Source organism: Ipomoea nil, unplaced genomic scaffold (genome assembly GCF_001879475.1).
Source record: "Ipomoea nil cultivar Tokyo-kokei standard unplaced genomic scaffold, Asagao_1.1 scaffold0706, whole genome shotgun sequence".
Taxonomy (NCBI): Eukaryota; Viridiplantae; Streptophyta; class Magnoliopsida; order Solanales; family Convolvulaceae; genus Ipomoea; species Ipomoea nil.
In genome coordinates, this window is record NW_017617134.1 from 144,643 (window position 1) to 162,366 (window position 17,724).

The 17,724-nt window shown below is 34.2% G+C and overlaps 2 protein-coding genes across 3 annotated transcripts; one reads left to right on the forward strand and one right to left on the reverse strand.

Moving 5' to 3' along the window:
- The first annotated feature begins 8,690 nt into the window (after positions 1 to 8,690).
- LOC109176475 (inorganic phosphate transporter 1-4-like) lies at positions 8,691 to 12,255 on the forward strand. Of its 2 annotated transcripts, none has more exons than XM_019325916.1 (2): positions 8,691 to 8,854; positions 10,457 to 12,255. In XM_019325916.1, the coding sequence occupies exon 2, from the start codon at positions 10,476 to 10,478 to the stop codon at positions 12,084 to 12,086; it is 1,611 nt and encodes a 536-aa protein (XP_019181461.1). In that variant the 5' UTR covers positions 8,691 to 8,854; positions 10,457 to 10,475; the 3' UTR covers positions 12,087 to 12,255. The 2 variants fall into 2 exon arrangements, with proteins under 2 accessions (XP_019181461.1, XP_019181462.1); XM_019325917.1 differs by having other exon boundaries at positions 8,695 to 8,854; positions 10,462 to 12,255.
- A 1,782-nt stretch (positions 12,256 to 14,037) lies between these two features.
- Positions 14,038 to 17,257, reverse strand: LOC109176474 (cryptochrome-1). Its single transcript, XM_019325915.1, has 4 exons — positions 16,689 to 17,257; positions 15,352 to 16,280; positions 14,348 to 15,035; positions 14,038 to 14,216 (listed from the first exon to the last, which is right to left on the reverse strand). Exons 1-4 carry the CDS (start codon positions 17,005 to 17,007, stop codon positions 14,191 to 14,193), a joined length of 1,962 nt encoding a protein of 653 aa, XP_019181460.1. The 5' UTR covers positions 17,008 to 17,257; the 3' UTR covers positions 14,038 to 14,190.
- Between the last annotated feature and the right edge of the window lie 467 nt (positions 17,258 to 17,724).

Below are 17,724 nucleotides of genomic sequence, written 5' to 3' on the forward strand. Positions count from 1 at the left end.
CTACGTGTTCATCAATGTGAGAGACAAACAACACTCATCACCCTTACATTGAAATCATCCAAGGTAATCAATCTCTTTTTTTTATTTATTTAATAAGAATAATATATATATATATATATATATATATATATATATATATATATATATATATATATATATATAGGGAAAATGGCACTTTTTCCCCCTATGTTATATACTTATAGCATTTTTTCCCCCTCAATTATTTAAGTGGCTCTTTTTCCCCCTGAAATGTTAAATGGACATATTTACCCTTAAAATAAATATTTCATTTATTTTTATTCTCCAATAAATTATTACTATAATTTGGTTCAAACCAGATACTATAGTAACCAAACTAAAATATTCCAATTACAATTTATAATCAAAACGCGATATTTAGAGTTTATTAAAATCGCGAACTGGAATGGCCGGTTCATGTTCCGAACTGAAAAAATAAAATACATTTATTGTTGAAATTTAAACTATTTTAAAATAAAAAATAAAATTTTAAAATATAGACAGTTCAAAATCGCGAACGGGATCCGGAACCGCCGGTTCATGATCCAATTTTTTTTTATTCTTAAATTTAATAAATTGAAATCCAAATATTGGGTTCTAGATCTGAATCATAATTGAAAACTTTTAATTCGATTGCTATAGTGTCTGGTTCAGTTCGAACCGAACCGTGGTAATAGCTACATATACGCAATAATTTGTTGGAGAAGTAAAATAAATAAAATGTTTACTTTAAGGGTAGAAATGTCAATTTAATATATTAGGGGGGAAAACCACCACTTTTAAAATAATTGAGGGGGCTAATGTGCTTACATAAATAATTGAGGGGGAAAAAGTGCTATAAGTATATAACATAGGGGGAAAAAGTGCCATTTTCCCTATATATATATATATATATATATATATATATATATATATATATATATATATATATATATATATATATATATATATATATATATATATATATATATATATATATATACCAATCTATCTAATCTAATCTAATAATAAGAGCCCATAAACTTAGCCCCTAACAGGAACTAAAAAAATATTGGTGTAGTTGTTTATTGAAATGAATGGTTCATATTATTTTAAATTTAGTATTTTTTTATATTATTTTTCTTACTTTATCATCTGTTATATCATTTACTTTTTCTAAATACCACTGCATCCTGTCAGTGTAAACTTTAGTAACTGAATATTCCGTTTAACTATTTATTATTCTTAACTTACTCATTGATTTTCATAAGGAAGGTATTAGGTTCGAATCCCATTCTGATCAAAATTGACATAATTGTTAAACATATAGTATGAATATGTTAGAGTGTATTAAAAAATACAATATTAAATTTAACATGAGTTTTGGTTAATTAATTATAATCATGCATTGAGCATTGATGAAATAGTACACCTAATTTACATTATATATTCAACACATATGAGAAACTATGCCTATTATTAGTCCTTTTGGGAAGGAAGATGTGATTCTATTTTTGAATGTGCACTGCACCAAGGCACTAAAATTGCAGTGAAGCACACAAGAAGACTAGATCAAATCAAGAATTCATTTATGGTGGAAGTGGCAACAAGAGGAAGCATGGATCATGCCAATTAATAGGGTTTTTGTTGTAAAAACTATGCTTGGGTACCATCTAGTGAGTGCTTAGCTTCTCTCTAAAATTGTTATTGCACCAGTTAATCCAACATTTATGCCATAAGTCATAGTTATACATTTTTTGAAATGTTTACTTTTATGAAAAAATTGATAATCTTGCATTGATATACGCCAAGATACCGAATGATACTTTGACAAATTCTAAAACACTAATTTGAAAATACATATTGGGCATTGGACTATTCGTGCAATATAATGCGCATGTGGTAACTAGTCTACAAATTAAACCTAATAAGATCATATAAAGTAAAGCGTCTAACGGGAACTAAAAAGTGTTGGTGTAATTGTTTAATTTATTGAAATGATTAGTTCATATTATTTTGATTTTAGTATTTTTTTTTTGTTATTGTTTGTCCTATTTAACCTCTATTATATCATTTACTTTTTCTAAACACCATTGTATTTCATCAATGTAAACTTTAGTAACGGAATATTCTGCTAACTATTTATTATTCTTAACTTACTCATTGATTTCTATATATACAAACCTAATAAGAGAAAATAAAGTTAGGCCACTAACGGTAACTAAAAAATGTTGGTGTAATTGTTTCTTGAAATGAATGGTTCATATTCTTTTGATTTTAGTATTTTTTTTTTATTATTATTTGTCCTATTTTACCATCTATTATATCATTTACTTTTCTTAAATACCATTGTATCCCGACAGTGTAAATTTTAGTAACGGAATATTTCGTAAACTATTTATTATTCTTGGCGTACTCATTGATTTTCATAGGGAAGGTATTAGGTTCGAACCCATCCCAATCAAAATTGAAATAATTGTTAAACATATATTATGAATATGTTAGAGTGTATTAAAAAAAAAATACAATATAAAATTTAACATGAACTTGGTTAATTAATTAGAATCACGTATTGGACATTGATGAAACAGTACACCTAATTTACATTATATATTCAACACAGATGAGAAACTATGCCTATTATCATTGTCTTTTTGGAGAAGGAGGATTTGGTTCTGTTTTTGAAGGTGCACTGCGCCAAGGCACTAAATTTTCAGCGAAGCACACCAGTGGACTAGATCAAATCAAGAATTCATTTATGGCGGAAGTGGCAAAGCATGGATCACGGCAATTAATAGGGTTTTGTGTTGCAAAAATTATGCTTAGGAAACTATTATTTAATGAGGGTGCTTCCTTCTAAAATTACTATTGCATCAGTTAATCCAACATTTCTGCCACAGGTCATAGTTTTGCATTCTTGAAATATTTACTTTTATGACAAATTTAATAATTTTGCATTAATAATCACTACTGGAAATTATGAAATTTCTGACCACCTGAAAGTGATCTTAAATCAAGTCAAAAGTCTTGTTCCGACCATTTTTGGTGTCCGGAAAAACCTTTGTTGCTATTTTCGACCACTTTTTGGTATCAACTTGATTTAAGATCATTTTCAGGTGGTCGGAAATTCCATAATTTCCAGTACTGAATATACGCAAGGACACCGAATGATACATTGATAAATTCTGAAATACCATGATTAAATTCTGAAATACTAATTTAAAATACTCATTGGGAATCAGACTATTAGCGCAATTGGTATGTGGTAACTAGTTATTAGATAAGGATTGACTTTTTTTCGTCTTTTCTTCTAATTTCCTTTTTTTTTTTTACATTTTTTTAATCACACATGTATTAACTAATATAATCAAGACAATAATGTCGATTAATGCAAATAATTATTTTAATGGGCATGTGCAGCTTCATTGATGGCAGCAATGTTAGTTGTTCATAGAATTTCTCTCCCCTGACCCTTTCATATTTTCTTTTTTTTTTTTTTTATCAATTATTTATTTTCTTTCTTTCACCCCAAACTTATATATATAACCTTAATAGTAATAAAGGCAAGTTAAAGTGAGGATGATGTTTCTTGTAAAAAAAAAAATTAGAAATAATGTCATTCATCCATCTGAATTAATCAATAGCTGAAAAATATAATATAGAGAAATTAATAAAAAGATGATAATATTTTTAAAATTACTATATACATGGGACAAGTTTTACACCTATCAATGAATTATGTAATTAATACACTAATAATTATGAAAATATCATTATTTTTAGTCTCATTTTTCTCTTATTTTATAACCCTAATCAATCTAGATCGATGGACAAATAGAATTATTCCACATTTTTTATAAGAATCATTATTTTCATCTGATAATAATTCATGGCAATAATATATTTCACTTTATTTACAATAAATGTAAATAGTTATATAGTAGACCTAACATCTAAATTCTTTATTTAAATAAAATTAATATTTAAATTATTTATTGAGTATGAAATTTCAAGCATGCATATAATTATATATGTTGTTTGGTTTGTGGATGAGGGCTAGGAATAATAATTCTACTCACACTAAGAAGGAATTTTGTTGAAATTAGAGAAGAAAGTAATTGTAATTCTGTAGAAAAAGAATAAGATGAGAATAATTGAATAAATTAAGAATTCAAATTACATTGTTTGGTACGTAGGAATAGATTATTGGGAATGAAAAGGGAAGATTAAAATGCCCTTGTGTAATAATAATAATAATAATAATAATAATAATAATAATAATAATAATAATAATAATAATAATAATAATAATAACAACAACAACAACAACAACAACAATAATAATAACAATAATAACAATAATAATAATAATAATAATAATAATACTAATAATAATAATAACAATAATAACAATAATAATAACAATAATAATAATAATAATAATAATAATAAATCATTTCTAGCTTTTTTTTTTTTTTCTTTCTTTCCTTTCTACGTTGAATTGAAATTCATGGGGGATATGAATTTCAATTTCAGAAAAGAAGTAGAATTACAATTCTCTCCAACCAAACAATGTAATTTTCGATTTCAAAGAATTAGTCTATAGTTGAATTACAACTACAATCTACCAAACAGGCCATAAATGAATTACTAATTATATTCTGATAAAAATATGAAGTAAAAATATCGACATGATTTTTTTTTTTTGAAAGTTATTATCGACATGATTTAAATAATGTGTTAAGTATAAAAAGAATTTTTATTACGGATTGTTTGGTTGGATGTAATTACAATTCAATTACAACACAATTCTTTGGGTATCCAAATGATAGTAATTGGTTGGAGGGAATTGCAATTCTCTCATTTTGTTGAATTGCAATTCATACCCTCCCCCATATGAATTGCAATTCAATGGGGAAAGGAGAGAGAAAAATGAAGAAAAAGACTTTTTTTTACCTATAATGATTATTAGTATTATTATTTCACAAGGATATTATAGTTTTTATACCACTTCTTCCCCCTTCTCATTCACAATAATTCTATTCCTCCATACCAAACAATGTAATTTGAATTTATATTTTGTTCTCACAGTATTCTTTTCACATCAAATTATAAATATTTTTTCTCTTTAATTCATTCCTTCCAACCAAATGCTTTATTAATTACATTAGTGCTAATGTGAAAAAAGAAATTTTATCAGTCGCGTGAGTGTTAACTCGAGGAGTGGGTAGTAAAGTAAGGGCAGGTAATGAATAGTGATGAGAATCAGTGTTCGTAGAAGCTGCCCAAGGTAAGGGTGGAAGGTAACACATAAATGAAAAAGTCAAACTTGATTGCCGCAACAAATTAAGTCAAAAGGGGAATGACGATTAGTACCACTGTACACAATACAAGGCGGCCCCGCTCCTGCTGAAATTCTAAAGATAACTTTACTGTATCCATCCTAAAAGTGCACATTTTAAAAAATATCATATTTTAAAATTTAAAAATAACCAGAATATATTTCTAAATTAAAATAAAATTCTATGATATACACTGTATCAAATTTTTATTTTGGAGTTTCCACATTTGTCCTAAATTCATGAAAAATAGAGCGGTAATTGAGTGAAGGTGCATCTATTATTGCACACGTGTGTCTTTGCCTAGTTATATATATAAAGAAAAAATAAATAAATAAATAAATAAATATATATATATATATATATATATATATATATATATATTATTGAAAAAAAATAAATATTTATTTCTAATTAATTTATTTAGTTTATGATGGGGCGTTTGATACTTTTACATCAATTACATTACTGAGAAAATATTTATATTTGATAAGAATAACCTTGTAGAAAAAAAATTAATTAATATTTTTGGTGTTACTATAAACACATAAGAATTAAATTATCTAGAAAATTAATTTATGGTAAAATTTTACTTTTGTCCCTCGACTAATGTACATGTATCAATTTTGATCTTTGAGTATATATTAATATTTTCAAATTAGGTGCATGATTATGTAATTTGTATCACATTTGGTCTTGTTGTCCAATTTTCCAGCTAACTATTCCTGGAATTTCAACGAGAAAAATAAATTTTTCGGGAATAGTTGACTGAAAATACCCTTTTAATTAGAACATATTATTTTCCTCATTGAAATTCTGGCAATAGTTGGCCAGAAACTTGACCGAAAAATTGGATGGCAAGATTAAATGTGCTACAAATTACAGTCATGCACCTAATTTGAAACTATTAATAGTCAAATACCAAATGTAATATAAATTACATAATCATGCACCTAATTTCAAAATATAAATAGTTAATGATCAAATTTGATACATGTACACTAGTCAAGTGACTAAAATTGATATTTTTTTTTCTTAATTTATACTAGTGAAATTATATATATACTTACAATAGTGAATTTTATGAACAAAACGTCTATATCTAAACTAATGACTTTATGTATCTATAGATTTATTTTTAAAAATTAAAAAAAATATATCAATATGAGTGTTATTTAAAATGTCACAATTAAAGTTTTTTAATAATATATTTTTATACATTAATTTTATTTGTAAAAAAAAAAAAAAGGAAATAATTTTTTTTATCAGGGTCGACATTACAAGATTGATCTAAATAGAGTCCATATATAACTACTACATCCAGAGGGTGATTAAATATCAGCAAGCCAAGGTTTGGAGAGCCAAAATTAGTAGCCATCTAGTCTATTTAAGACCTCAAGTATTGGTTCTTTATGAATATATTGAATCTCACTAGCTCACCCCTTTGAACATAGCTTTCAATAACGGTAATGACAGTACCTTTTTTCAAAGTCATTTAATTAAAATTTGGCCTTGCCCCATAAGACATGGTTAAATGGTTGGTCCCTCTCTAATGTAGTAGGATAAGATTGATTCAATAAGAATAAATTTAATGCTTTGTAGATGTGACTACGGACCAGTTCAAGGTCGAACTAATCTTGAATCGTCCCATAAGAAAGCAGGTATCAATCGTTATATCCTACACCACGGCGCACATAGCACTGTGCGCCGCGCGCCTCCCAAAACGACGTCGTTTTGGGGTCGTGTTGGGAGGCGCGGTAGGAAGTTGCTGAGATTATGTGTATTCGTTCACAACGTTATGTGTATTCGTTCACAACGTTATGTGTATTGGTTCATACAGTTATGTGTATTTTTTATACAATTATGTATATTGTTTTTATACAATTATGTACATCCGAATCAGAAAATTTATGTGTATTATGTTAAGAGTTTATGTGTATTATGTTAAAAGTTTATGTTTATTATGTATTATGTTAGATTATGTGTATTATCTTTTAAAAAGAGTATGTATATTTTGTTATAACATTATGTGTATTCATGTATAACATTATGTGTATTCAAGTATAACATTATGTACATTCTTGAACAGCGGGTTTTTTTTTTAAAGAAAAGCCTACTGCCATTCACTGGGGCTGGAAATTTCAAAAAAAAAATAATTAAAACGACGTCGTTTTGCATCTGGGCGCATAGTGCAATGTACGCCGTGGTGTAGGATATAAATTGCCAGCAGGTATAGGTCGGGCTTAGGGTCAGTTCAAGTCCTATAAAAAAATAACTTGGAGCCCAGCTCGAAACTGGTCCAGGCCCAAGCTCAAGTCTAGGTCCAGGTAAAATCTAGCATGGACTTTATAAATTATAATACACTTTATAATATTTATAAGTTATCAAATAATATTACAAGTCTTATAAAAAAAAATTAATAGTACAAGTTCAAATGTTATTAAAGTCTTATAAATTTTTAATTTTATATAAAATTAAATTAATTTTTTATTTTAAAATTAATGGTTAAAATATTATTTTAAACAAAAATATTAACTTTAAAAAAGTGCTCGTGAGCATATATAGTTTAATTTAACATTATTATATCAAAAAGTTGAAGTAGTTTAAGTGGTAAGAACATTCGTTTTTAATCAGGAGGCCAATTGTTTAAATTTTATTTAAAAAAATAATTTATAAATATTTTATATAAAAATAAATACAAAATTATAGGCCTAGCCCGGGACCAGCCCATAAGATGTTCTGGCCCGGGACCGGCTTAGGTTATCGCCCGTTATCCTAGGCCGATCCTGATCAGTACTAATCTAGACCTAGGCCTTTCCCAAACCCGAGAATTAGACACCTCTAATGCTTCGCTTTGAGTAATTATAACTCGTCACATAATAATGTGACAAAATAAAAATTTATCCCTACAACATAATTTCACAAATATTCTCAAATAAATATTTTTACTTTTAAAACATTATCAAATAAAGGTTAGTTTTTAATTTTTCAATTTTTCCAAATTATATGACCATGGGAATTGGGATAACAATAAATTAAACTTTATGGTCAACACGGGCAAGCATCATAGTAAAGAATTCCAAATAAACGTAGCAAAATTGCAAAATACTAACATGTCTACATGTGTTAGCCAAATGGGCCGTTGACCCGGCAGCTAGCCTACAACGTAACACTGAAGGATAGGATATTAGGATCCAGTATCGACGATTCCCATGTTGCCACCTCGGACGAGACCCATGATTCCTGGCCAAGGCGACCACGTGGCAAAATCAGAACGGTGGTAATTTAGGATATAAAACGAATATTCTTGAGCTAGATGCTCCATCATTGTTTTAAATACTGAGCCACTCCCCCCTCACCTCTTCAATCTTCATTACTCAATCACTTCTCTCTCTCTCTCAAAATTAATGCATTACTTAAACGTTAATATCTTCTGCATAACGTTATCAGCTTCTGCGGTGTGTTCCCGTCGGCTCTCAGAACACTAAAACTCCGACCAACTCGATCAGCTTTCAAAGGTTAGAAACGAAACTACCTTAATCTCCTCGATCTCCTTGTTTTCCCTTTTCCCAGAATGCTTTGTTGGGTGTTCTTGTACGGAAATAATTGGTAGGGCCATAAGATCAGCGCTCACAAAACTACAATCCACATACTCATACGCATACGATATCGTTCAACATAAACATATACTTCAATTTGTTATCAGAATTAACTCCATGCAAATTTACGTGTTGCTAAGAGCCCATTAGAAAAAAACCAATCCTGTGAGTGTTATAGCATATTTACTCCTGTATCAAAAAGGTATTTTGCACGGGATAACCCTTTTCAAGATGGCTAATGATACAAACTTATAATCATAAAATTACGAGTTTAAATCTTAACCTTCCCTTATATAATGCCTGTGAATTTTCCTCGTTGCAGATGGAAAACTCCTAGTCATGTTACATCGTATGAACAAAACCCATGATGTTTTTCTCGGACTTTGTGTAAACCACAAGTAGAGACGTTCACATTTTCTTTTTTGGCTGCTGCGACTAACTTGTGTTCTAAATAGTGTTATGCTGTAGTGGTTCACATGCCTCTGTTTTCTTCTAATCTTATCTGTTAGACGTCTCTTTCCTTTCCCGTGTTTATGGAGATTTCTTTCCCTTTCTTTCCCTTATAGACCGTGATAATATAGTCATTATTTTCTTGCTAAATGGTAAAAGAACCGTTCCACTTTCTGTACAATATAATATAGTAATTTTTGTTAGGTAATAATAAAGTACAAGATAATAGAATCGTTCTTTTTTTAAGTATGTGATAATAGAGTTGTATTAATTACTTAATATGGAATAATAGTCATTGTTTTTAAGGTACAGTAATAATAGAGTAATTTTTGTTAGGTAATAATGGAGTGCTTTTTTGGTATGTAATAATGGAATAGTCCATAAATAAACTTTGACACGTTATTGTTAATTGTTCACTGCTTTTTTCCTCTAAAATTTAATGTACTTGTGCATAGAGTCTTAAAGGGTCATTTATAATAACAAAAATAAAATTAAAATAAGTAAACATAAGATTTATTGTCACACTTTTTTCTATGAACACAATTAATTGCCTATTTTACGTATTACTTTTTTTCTCGACCAGCTTTAAAAAAAAAAAAAAAAAGACGTAGAAAGAATCTGATTGAACCTCAGCCTGATTCTCTGACTCTAAAAGCCACAGCTGTCATATTCTTTGTATAAATTTTGACTTTATTATTATTATAAAATATAAACTATTAAAAGCCCATATCACCTTACCCTTTTTTGTTTTGTCACCACAAACCTCTTTGCCTGCCCTACAAAGGTCACCAACTTTGACTATTAAGGTCACCAACTTTTACTCCATTTGGCCAGTCTCCAACCATTTAATGTACTTAGGACGGGAATTAGTATTCTAGTTATCGGCTGGAAGGATATATTTAGATAATTAAAAAAATTATTGAAAAAAATATCAAGAAATTATAACTTATAAGATAAGTAATTATGTGTATATAATTTGAATAGATATTATAATGTAATATCCCTTTCACTTTTTGGTTATAATGTATAAAGAAAATCAACGGTTTCCATAATCTTCTTTATGTGTTACAGTGCAGGAAGTTAATCGGAGATGGCCGGCGATCAACTGCAAGTGCTTAACGCACTCGATTTGGCGAAAACACAATGGTACCATTTCACGGCAATCGTGATTGCCGGAATGGGTTTCTTCACCGACGCATATGATCTCTTCTGCATTTCCCTGGTGACTAAACTGCTCGGCCGGATTTACTACCACGTCGACGGCGCGGCGAAGCCGGGGACACTGCCGCCGAATGTTTCGGCGGCGGTGAACGGCGTCGCGTTCTGCGGGACGCTGGCGGGGCAGCTGTTTTTCGGGTGGCTGGGGGACAAGCTGGGGAGGAAGAAGGTGTACGGGATGACGCTAATGATGATGGTGATTTGCTCGGTGGCTTCCGGGCTCTCGTTCGGGCACACGCCGAAGAGCGTGATGGCGACGCTCTGTTTCTTCCGGTTCTGGCTGGGATTCGGCATCGGCGGCGATTATCCGCTCTCCGCCACCATTATGTCAGAGTACGCCAACAAGAAGACGCGCGGGGCGTTCATCGCCGCCGTGTTCGCGATGCAGGGGTTCGGGATTCTCGCGGGCGGGATGGTGGCGATTATAGTCTCCGCGTCTTTCAAGGCGGCATTCCCCGCCCCGGACTACGCATTCAACGCCATCCGCTCTACCGTCCCGCAGGCCGACTACGTTTGGCGGATAATTCTCATGTTCGGCGCCCTCCCCGCCGCGATGACGTACTACTGGCGAATGAAGATGCCGGAAACCGCGCGTTACACCGCCCTAGTCGCCAAGAACGCGAAACAGGCGGCCTCGGATATGTCTAAGGTTATGGTTATGCAGGTTGAAATCGAAGCCGAACAGGAAAAGCCTCAAGAATCTATCCAAAAAGATTTCGGGCTTTTTACCAAACAGTTTCTCCGCCGCCACGGCCTCCATTTATTGGGAACCACGACCACCTGGTTCTTACTCGACATTGCTTTTTACAGCCAGAATCTCTTCCAGAAAGACATCTTCTCCGCCATTGGATGGATCCCGAAAGCGGAAACCATGAACGCGCTCGAGGAGGTGTATAGAATCGCCAGAGCCCAGACGCTGATCGCCCTTTGCAGCACCGTGCCGGGGTACTGGTTCACGGTGGCGTTAATCGACAAAATGGGGAGATTCGCCATTCAGTTAATGGGTTTCTTCTTCATGACAGTCTTCATGTTCATCTTAGCCATTCCCTACACCCACTGGACACACAAAGACAACCGAATCGGATTCGTAATCATGTACTCCCTCACCTTCTTCTTCGCCAATTTCGGGCCAAACGCCACCACGTTCGTCGTCCCCGCAGAGATTTTCCCGGCGAGGTTGAGGTCCACCTGCCATGGAATCTCGGCGGCGGCGGGGAAAGCCGGCGCCATTATCGGCGCGTTTGGGTTCTTGTACGCTGCGCAATCCTCTGATCCCAAGAAGACTGATGCTGGGTATCCTCCTGGGATTGGTGTCAGAAACTCTCTGATTGTTCTTGGATGCGTCAACTTTTTGGGCATATTGTTCACATTGTTGGTGCCAGAATCTAAGGGGAAATCGCTGGAAGAGATGTCTAAAGAGAATGGGGGAGAAGAAGAGAGTGGAAGTGAGATGAGAGCTCAGGGGCGGACAGTGCCGGTTTAATTACTTAGTCTTATGAAAAAACATATTTACATCGTATTCCTAGTAGTTAGTAACGTTGTATGGCTTTAGTGGCCATGGCAGAACTAAGTCTAATGAAGCATAGGTATGCTGTCATATGATATGATGAGATTTTTTTTTTATTAAATGAAAATAGTAGTATTGCAATACAGTAACTAGTCTTCTATTATATCAATCATATCTAATGTCTGCCTGCGGGCTAGCTAAGTTACTGTTCACCTTAAAATCTTGGATGTAGACAACTTTTTATGGACCTACAAAATAAAAATATCCTATCCATGTTTGCCACATCAGAAAGTATAACTGATGAAGTAGAATTTGGGATCCACATAGTATAACTCCATGCACATATTGACAATAACAATCAATTAAAATATAAATCACATCAAACTCAGTGAGAAACGTATTTCTGGCTTCGGACTAAACCACTATTTGTTGGAATAAAATGCAACTTTTATGGCCTAATCTTTCTTTGGGATCAAATTTCCTCTTTAACAGTGACTGAGAAAAGATTGGAATCTGCTTTTCCCTGTAATTTTCCATCCATCCACAAGGAAATCTACACAATTATGTAACTGGGACTTGTCACTTGTGCACAAAATTTCCAAAGTTAAAGAAAGAAGACTTTTTGTGTGAATTTCCAATTGGTTCTAGATGAAAACAAAAGATACCAACTACATTGAAGAAAGGTGATTGATCCTTTTTTGTAAATCTGTTCTCTCTCTTTCTTTCTTTCACATGCTATTAACTTGGCTCCCACTTTTGTGGAAATTTGTTATATGGCTTATTGTCTCAAGTAGGTATATCACTTTTGTGCTTTCAGAGGTCTAACTGGTTTTTGAGTAATAGATTATAAACAAGAATATAGGATCGAATGTTATGAACAAGAATATAGGATCGAGTCTTAACACTCGCGCAGTGTAAGAGTGGGTAGATTTCTTAGATGTAGTTATTAATGTTCTCGTTATAGATTCTAAAATAAAACGGATAAACATGACATGAATATACGCCTTTCGTTTTCCCTCCCTCTTTATATAGTAGAGGTTTCATACAACGGACAAACATAACATGACTGACGCGATGTAAAGAAATAATAAAATAAAGAAAAGCCTTATCCCGGCGGGAATCTCTTCAGGCTTTGACACGCAACTTAAGAAACGAATCTTGCAAGTTTTGTTGATCTAATGAGTTGCTGAGTCCTCGTGATTTGCTCCCACTATTTTGTGGGACCCAAAAAATTTCGTCTTTTGTGAGCAAGGTATATCAATTTTGTTATTTACATTTGTTTTTTGAGAATATCGATGTTGTTTTTTTAAGTAACTCTGTAAATAAGTATGCAAACATGGACTCCAGGTGAAAGCCAAGGACACAAAAAAGTGTAGGATGCTTTAGGCTAGGGGTGTAAATGAGCAGAGCCGCTCGCGAGCTGCTTGTGAGCGGCTCGGTCAACGCTCGGCTCGAGCTCGGTCAAAATCGAGCTCGAGCCGAGCTCGAGCTGCTCGTCAGATAAACGAGCTCGAGTCGAGCCTAGATACTCTAGGCTCGCGGCTCGTCGAGCCGGCTCGCGAGCTGTATAATATATAGTATAATATAATATGTAACATAATATAATATAATTAAAATATATAAAAATAACAATTAAAATTTAAAAATTAAAATTTTAAACTCAAAAGCCCTAAAAAAATTTAGAATTCTAGCGCCTTCAGAATTCAGATTTCAAGAGAGACTTTGACTATTCGTCGGCTCAAAATCAAGCTCGAACTCGAGCTCAAGATCGAGCTCGAGCTCGAACAATCGAGCTGCTCGAGTCGAGCTCGAGCAGCTCGACAATTGCCGAGCTCGAGCTCGAGCATCAGGTCACGAGCTCGATCGAGCTCGAGCATGGGTATGCTCGAGCTCGGCTCGACTCGACTCGTTTACACCCCTACTTTAGGCAGCTGGAGAAACAGTGTACATTAAATACTAAATATATGTTACATGTAGAATACATAATATTTAGGGATATTTATAACTCAACTAAAAAAAAAATTAAAAAAAAAAAAAGTGCAACTTTCCAGCATTGAACCATCTGTTCTCAGTTTTCATTTCAAGGGTCTCCACCTCCAAAAGATCCTGCAAATTAGAGAATGCAAAATTTTCTTCAAAAATTTCTGATCAATGAGGTCTGTTCAGCAGAAATTTCCTGTTTTAAACTGCAGAAATTAAAAGGAAGAAAGCTATGAAAATATATGCAGAAGTCTTACCTATTTTGCTTGAAGTTTCACCAATTTCACAATCCTTTAGCCTTTGAAGCCTAATATCATACGATTCGTTATCCTCGAAAGACTTCCCACTAGTTGTAATTGAAATGGCTTCGGGAACAGAAAACGAATAACTGCTAGTCGCGGTATTCTGCTTCTTCATTGAAGAAGATTCGGCTGTAGAGCACAAGTCATCGTCCATCTTCGAGGTCGCCCCTTCGTTCTTTTGGCAATGGATGTCATCATCTTTCACCGGCCTTTCCTCTTCTTCTTCGGGCTTTGGTCTCTTTTTATTCACAACCCCATTATGAAAAGATGGCACCTTCTGATCATGAGACGAGCTGCTAGGACAAGGAGGAGCCTTCTCCTTTGGAATGGCTTTCGGGATGGCCAAACTCGCGTTACAGTCAGAGTTGTCAAACACAACTTCGCCCGCCCCATTAGAATTCTTCGCAGTTGCAGCAGATTCAGTTCCCCGCATGATGAATATAGCTTCAGTTAGGCGTTCCCTCGCCACATCTACATTGATTATGGGGTTCGGATAGTTCAAACCGAGCTCCACGCCAGCAGCCTTGAGCACGCTCGAAGGCGCATCCCAAGGATGATGAATCCACTCGGTTGGTACTCTCGCAAGCTCGGGCAGCCAATGCCTTACATATTCACCCTCGGAATCATAGTTGAACCCCTGGATCTGCCTCGAAATTTTAGTCAAGATTGAACAATTGAAGCATGTGCTCCATCTCAACTAAAAGGCTAAGCTGATAGCTACGCATGACCTTTTGTATGGCTCTGATACCAAATTGAAGCATGTGCTCCATCTTAACTAAAAGCCTAAGCTGATAGTTGGATTGCACATTTATGTTTATGTTATATTATATGCTCAACATGAACAAGTTCACTTTTTTAGGATTAAAAACATTAGTCCTAGGATTCACAATTCCAATCAAATGTTTCAAAGTTACAATCTTTAATGTTGTAACATGATTTAACACGAGATATGAACGTACCTCGGGGCTATCTAGGCGCTCGAGCTCATGCCCGTCTGGTAAGCTGCCGGATATATACTGCCATCCAAGAATATCGCTTTCCAAGTCTGCATCAAGAAGAGTATCCCAAAAATACTTCATACCCCATTGCCATGGCAGCAGAAGAAATTTCACAGAGAAACTCGAAACAATAACTCGTATTTTATTATGAACCCATCCAGTAGCCCATAGCTCTCTCATTCCCGCATCGACTAAAGGATACCCGGTCCGACCCTGCCTCCAAGCCTTAAACCGGGACTGATCAGCATTCCAAGGGAAGTATTTCAGGTTGGTCAATAACGATCGTTCGTGAGTAAACGGGAAGTTAAAACAGATGTAGCGGGAAAATTCTCGTAGCCCAATAGCTCTAAGGAAAAGATTTGCGCTTTCTTCTCCTGTCGAGTTCCCTTCTCTTGCCCAGAGTATACGCTTCATGTGCACGGAATGGAATACTTTTCTCACGCTTAATTCCCCGAAATGAAGATAAGGGGACAAAAGAGATGTAGAATTCCCCCCGACTTTGATCCTACTTTTTGAGTAGTCAAGCAAATGATGTTCTATAAACTCGGTTAGAGCTTTATCGCCATTACTCCACCCCGGTCTCCATCCCCTTCCCAGTAAGGCATTACTAGACTTTTCTGCTTCATTTTCAAGACCCAATTCCTCGATCGAGAGCTTCTTAACTGACCCAGCAGCTGCCATTAATCGCCATGGAGGTAGATGTGAAACCGGTTCCTTGTTCTGGTTCAAGCACTTCTCCCAATACGCATCAAATCTTGTATACACTTTCCCATCATCGTCATAAACTTCCCACGGTTCATTCAACAACTCCGCGTTGTAGCTTTGTACAGAATAACCGAGCTCCCCTAATTTTTGTTTGATGCTGTGATCACGCACAACAGAAATAGGATCTAACAAAATGAAAAGACAGATTCGAGTGCTTAGTTTGAAAATCGATCTTTCTTTTGCTTTTAACAGAACAATTTTGAAGTTATAACAAAGGAAACTATCAAGCTTTTACCAAACACTTTTCTACAATCAGCTAATGTTATCAACTATTTATACCCTCTAATTAACACAATCAGCTAACAGCTAACAACCATTTTACCAAACAGGGCCATTGCCTTTTTCATAAACTTCACCCTTTCGAGAAATTCCTAAGTTCATAACCTTACTTCTTGAACAAAACAAGGGAAAGCTTTGTGGTAGTTCAATGGATCAAACATGATACCAAATGAATTGATGGTGAGCATCAAGGTCACCAATTTTATAACACAAGAGTAAAAGAAATGAATGGAATGGAGGGGGGAAAAGAATACCATAGAGATGATTATAGACAACTTTTGTTGCCTTAACAGCAGCTATGCATTCCAGGAGGGCATCAAGAGTATTATCAGCTTTGATGAGCACCAATTCAGCTCCAAGGGACCTCAAAGACTGGTCCAAGTGAATGAGAGACTGTTTGAGCCACCACCTTGAAACCCTTCCAGGGTAGAATTGCCCTTCTTCTTTAGGGCACCATATAAAAACTGGGAATACACTCCCATCTCTAGCAGCAGTGGCAAAAGCAGGATTGTCCTCAATCCTCAAATCCCTCCTAAACCACACAATGGTCTTGGAGTTACTGTTATCCATCATCCCCCAACTCCTCCCCTTTTTGGCACAAAATTCAGATCCTCTAATTTCAATTTTTCAACTAAAAAGGAAACCCCACCTGAACATCCTTTCCAAAACCCAGAATCTTGAAAAGAAATATCAAAATCCCATATCTTTTTGCTCAAACCCAGACTGAGAATGACACAAATTCCAGCTTTTTCCAGAAACCCATCATAGCAAACCCCAAAATAAAGCCGCAATAAAAATCCCCAAAATAAGTCAATACTAATCCCCAACGTCAGCCAAGAATCATAATCAAACCCTGGGGTGGGGGGGAGCACAACAGAGAAAAAATATCAAAGCTTTTGTACAAATTTATTATTTCAACTAAATTCAATTAAAAAAAAAAAAAAAAAAAAAAAAAAAAACTACAGGACAAACCCACATGGAGCATTCATATTTGCTGGAGTCTTTTTCAACAAAGAGCAGAAAAATTAGACTTCATGTGAGCAACTGGGAGCCAAATCAGGGCAATAACAACTAGCAGGACAATAAAATATTAAATAATGTTATCCAATGGACCACCAAATTGCCACAAAAGGAAAACCAAACCAAATATAAAAAAAAAGCTTTGGGCTTTGGGCTATGGGCATTTGCATCTCATGTGATGCAGGGAGAGAGAGTAAAGAATTTCACCAGTTTCCTGATTGGGGTTTGGGACATTTTTGGAGTATATGCCAAATGCTCCGTACTGTTTTC

Excerpts from the sequence above, each read along its gene's own strand:
- LOC109176475 (XM_019325916.1), top strand. The coding sequence starts at position 10,476 with ATGGCCGGCGATCAACTGCAAGTGCTTAACGCACTCGATTTGGCGAAA.
- LOC109176474 (XM_019325915.1), bottom strand. The coding sequence starts at position 17,007 with ATGATGGATAACAGTAACTCCAAGACCATTGTGTGGTTTAGGAGGGAT. Across the intron at positions 16,281-16,688 it reads TGTCTATAATCATCTCTATG|ATCCTATTTCTGTTGTGCGT; the intron begins GTATTCTTTTCC and ends TCATTTTGTTAG. Across the intron at positions 15,036-15,351 it reads AGCGCCTAGATAGCCCCGAG|ATCCAGGGGTTCAACTATGA; the intron begins GTACGTTCATAT and ends ATTTCGAGGCAG.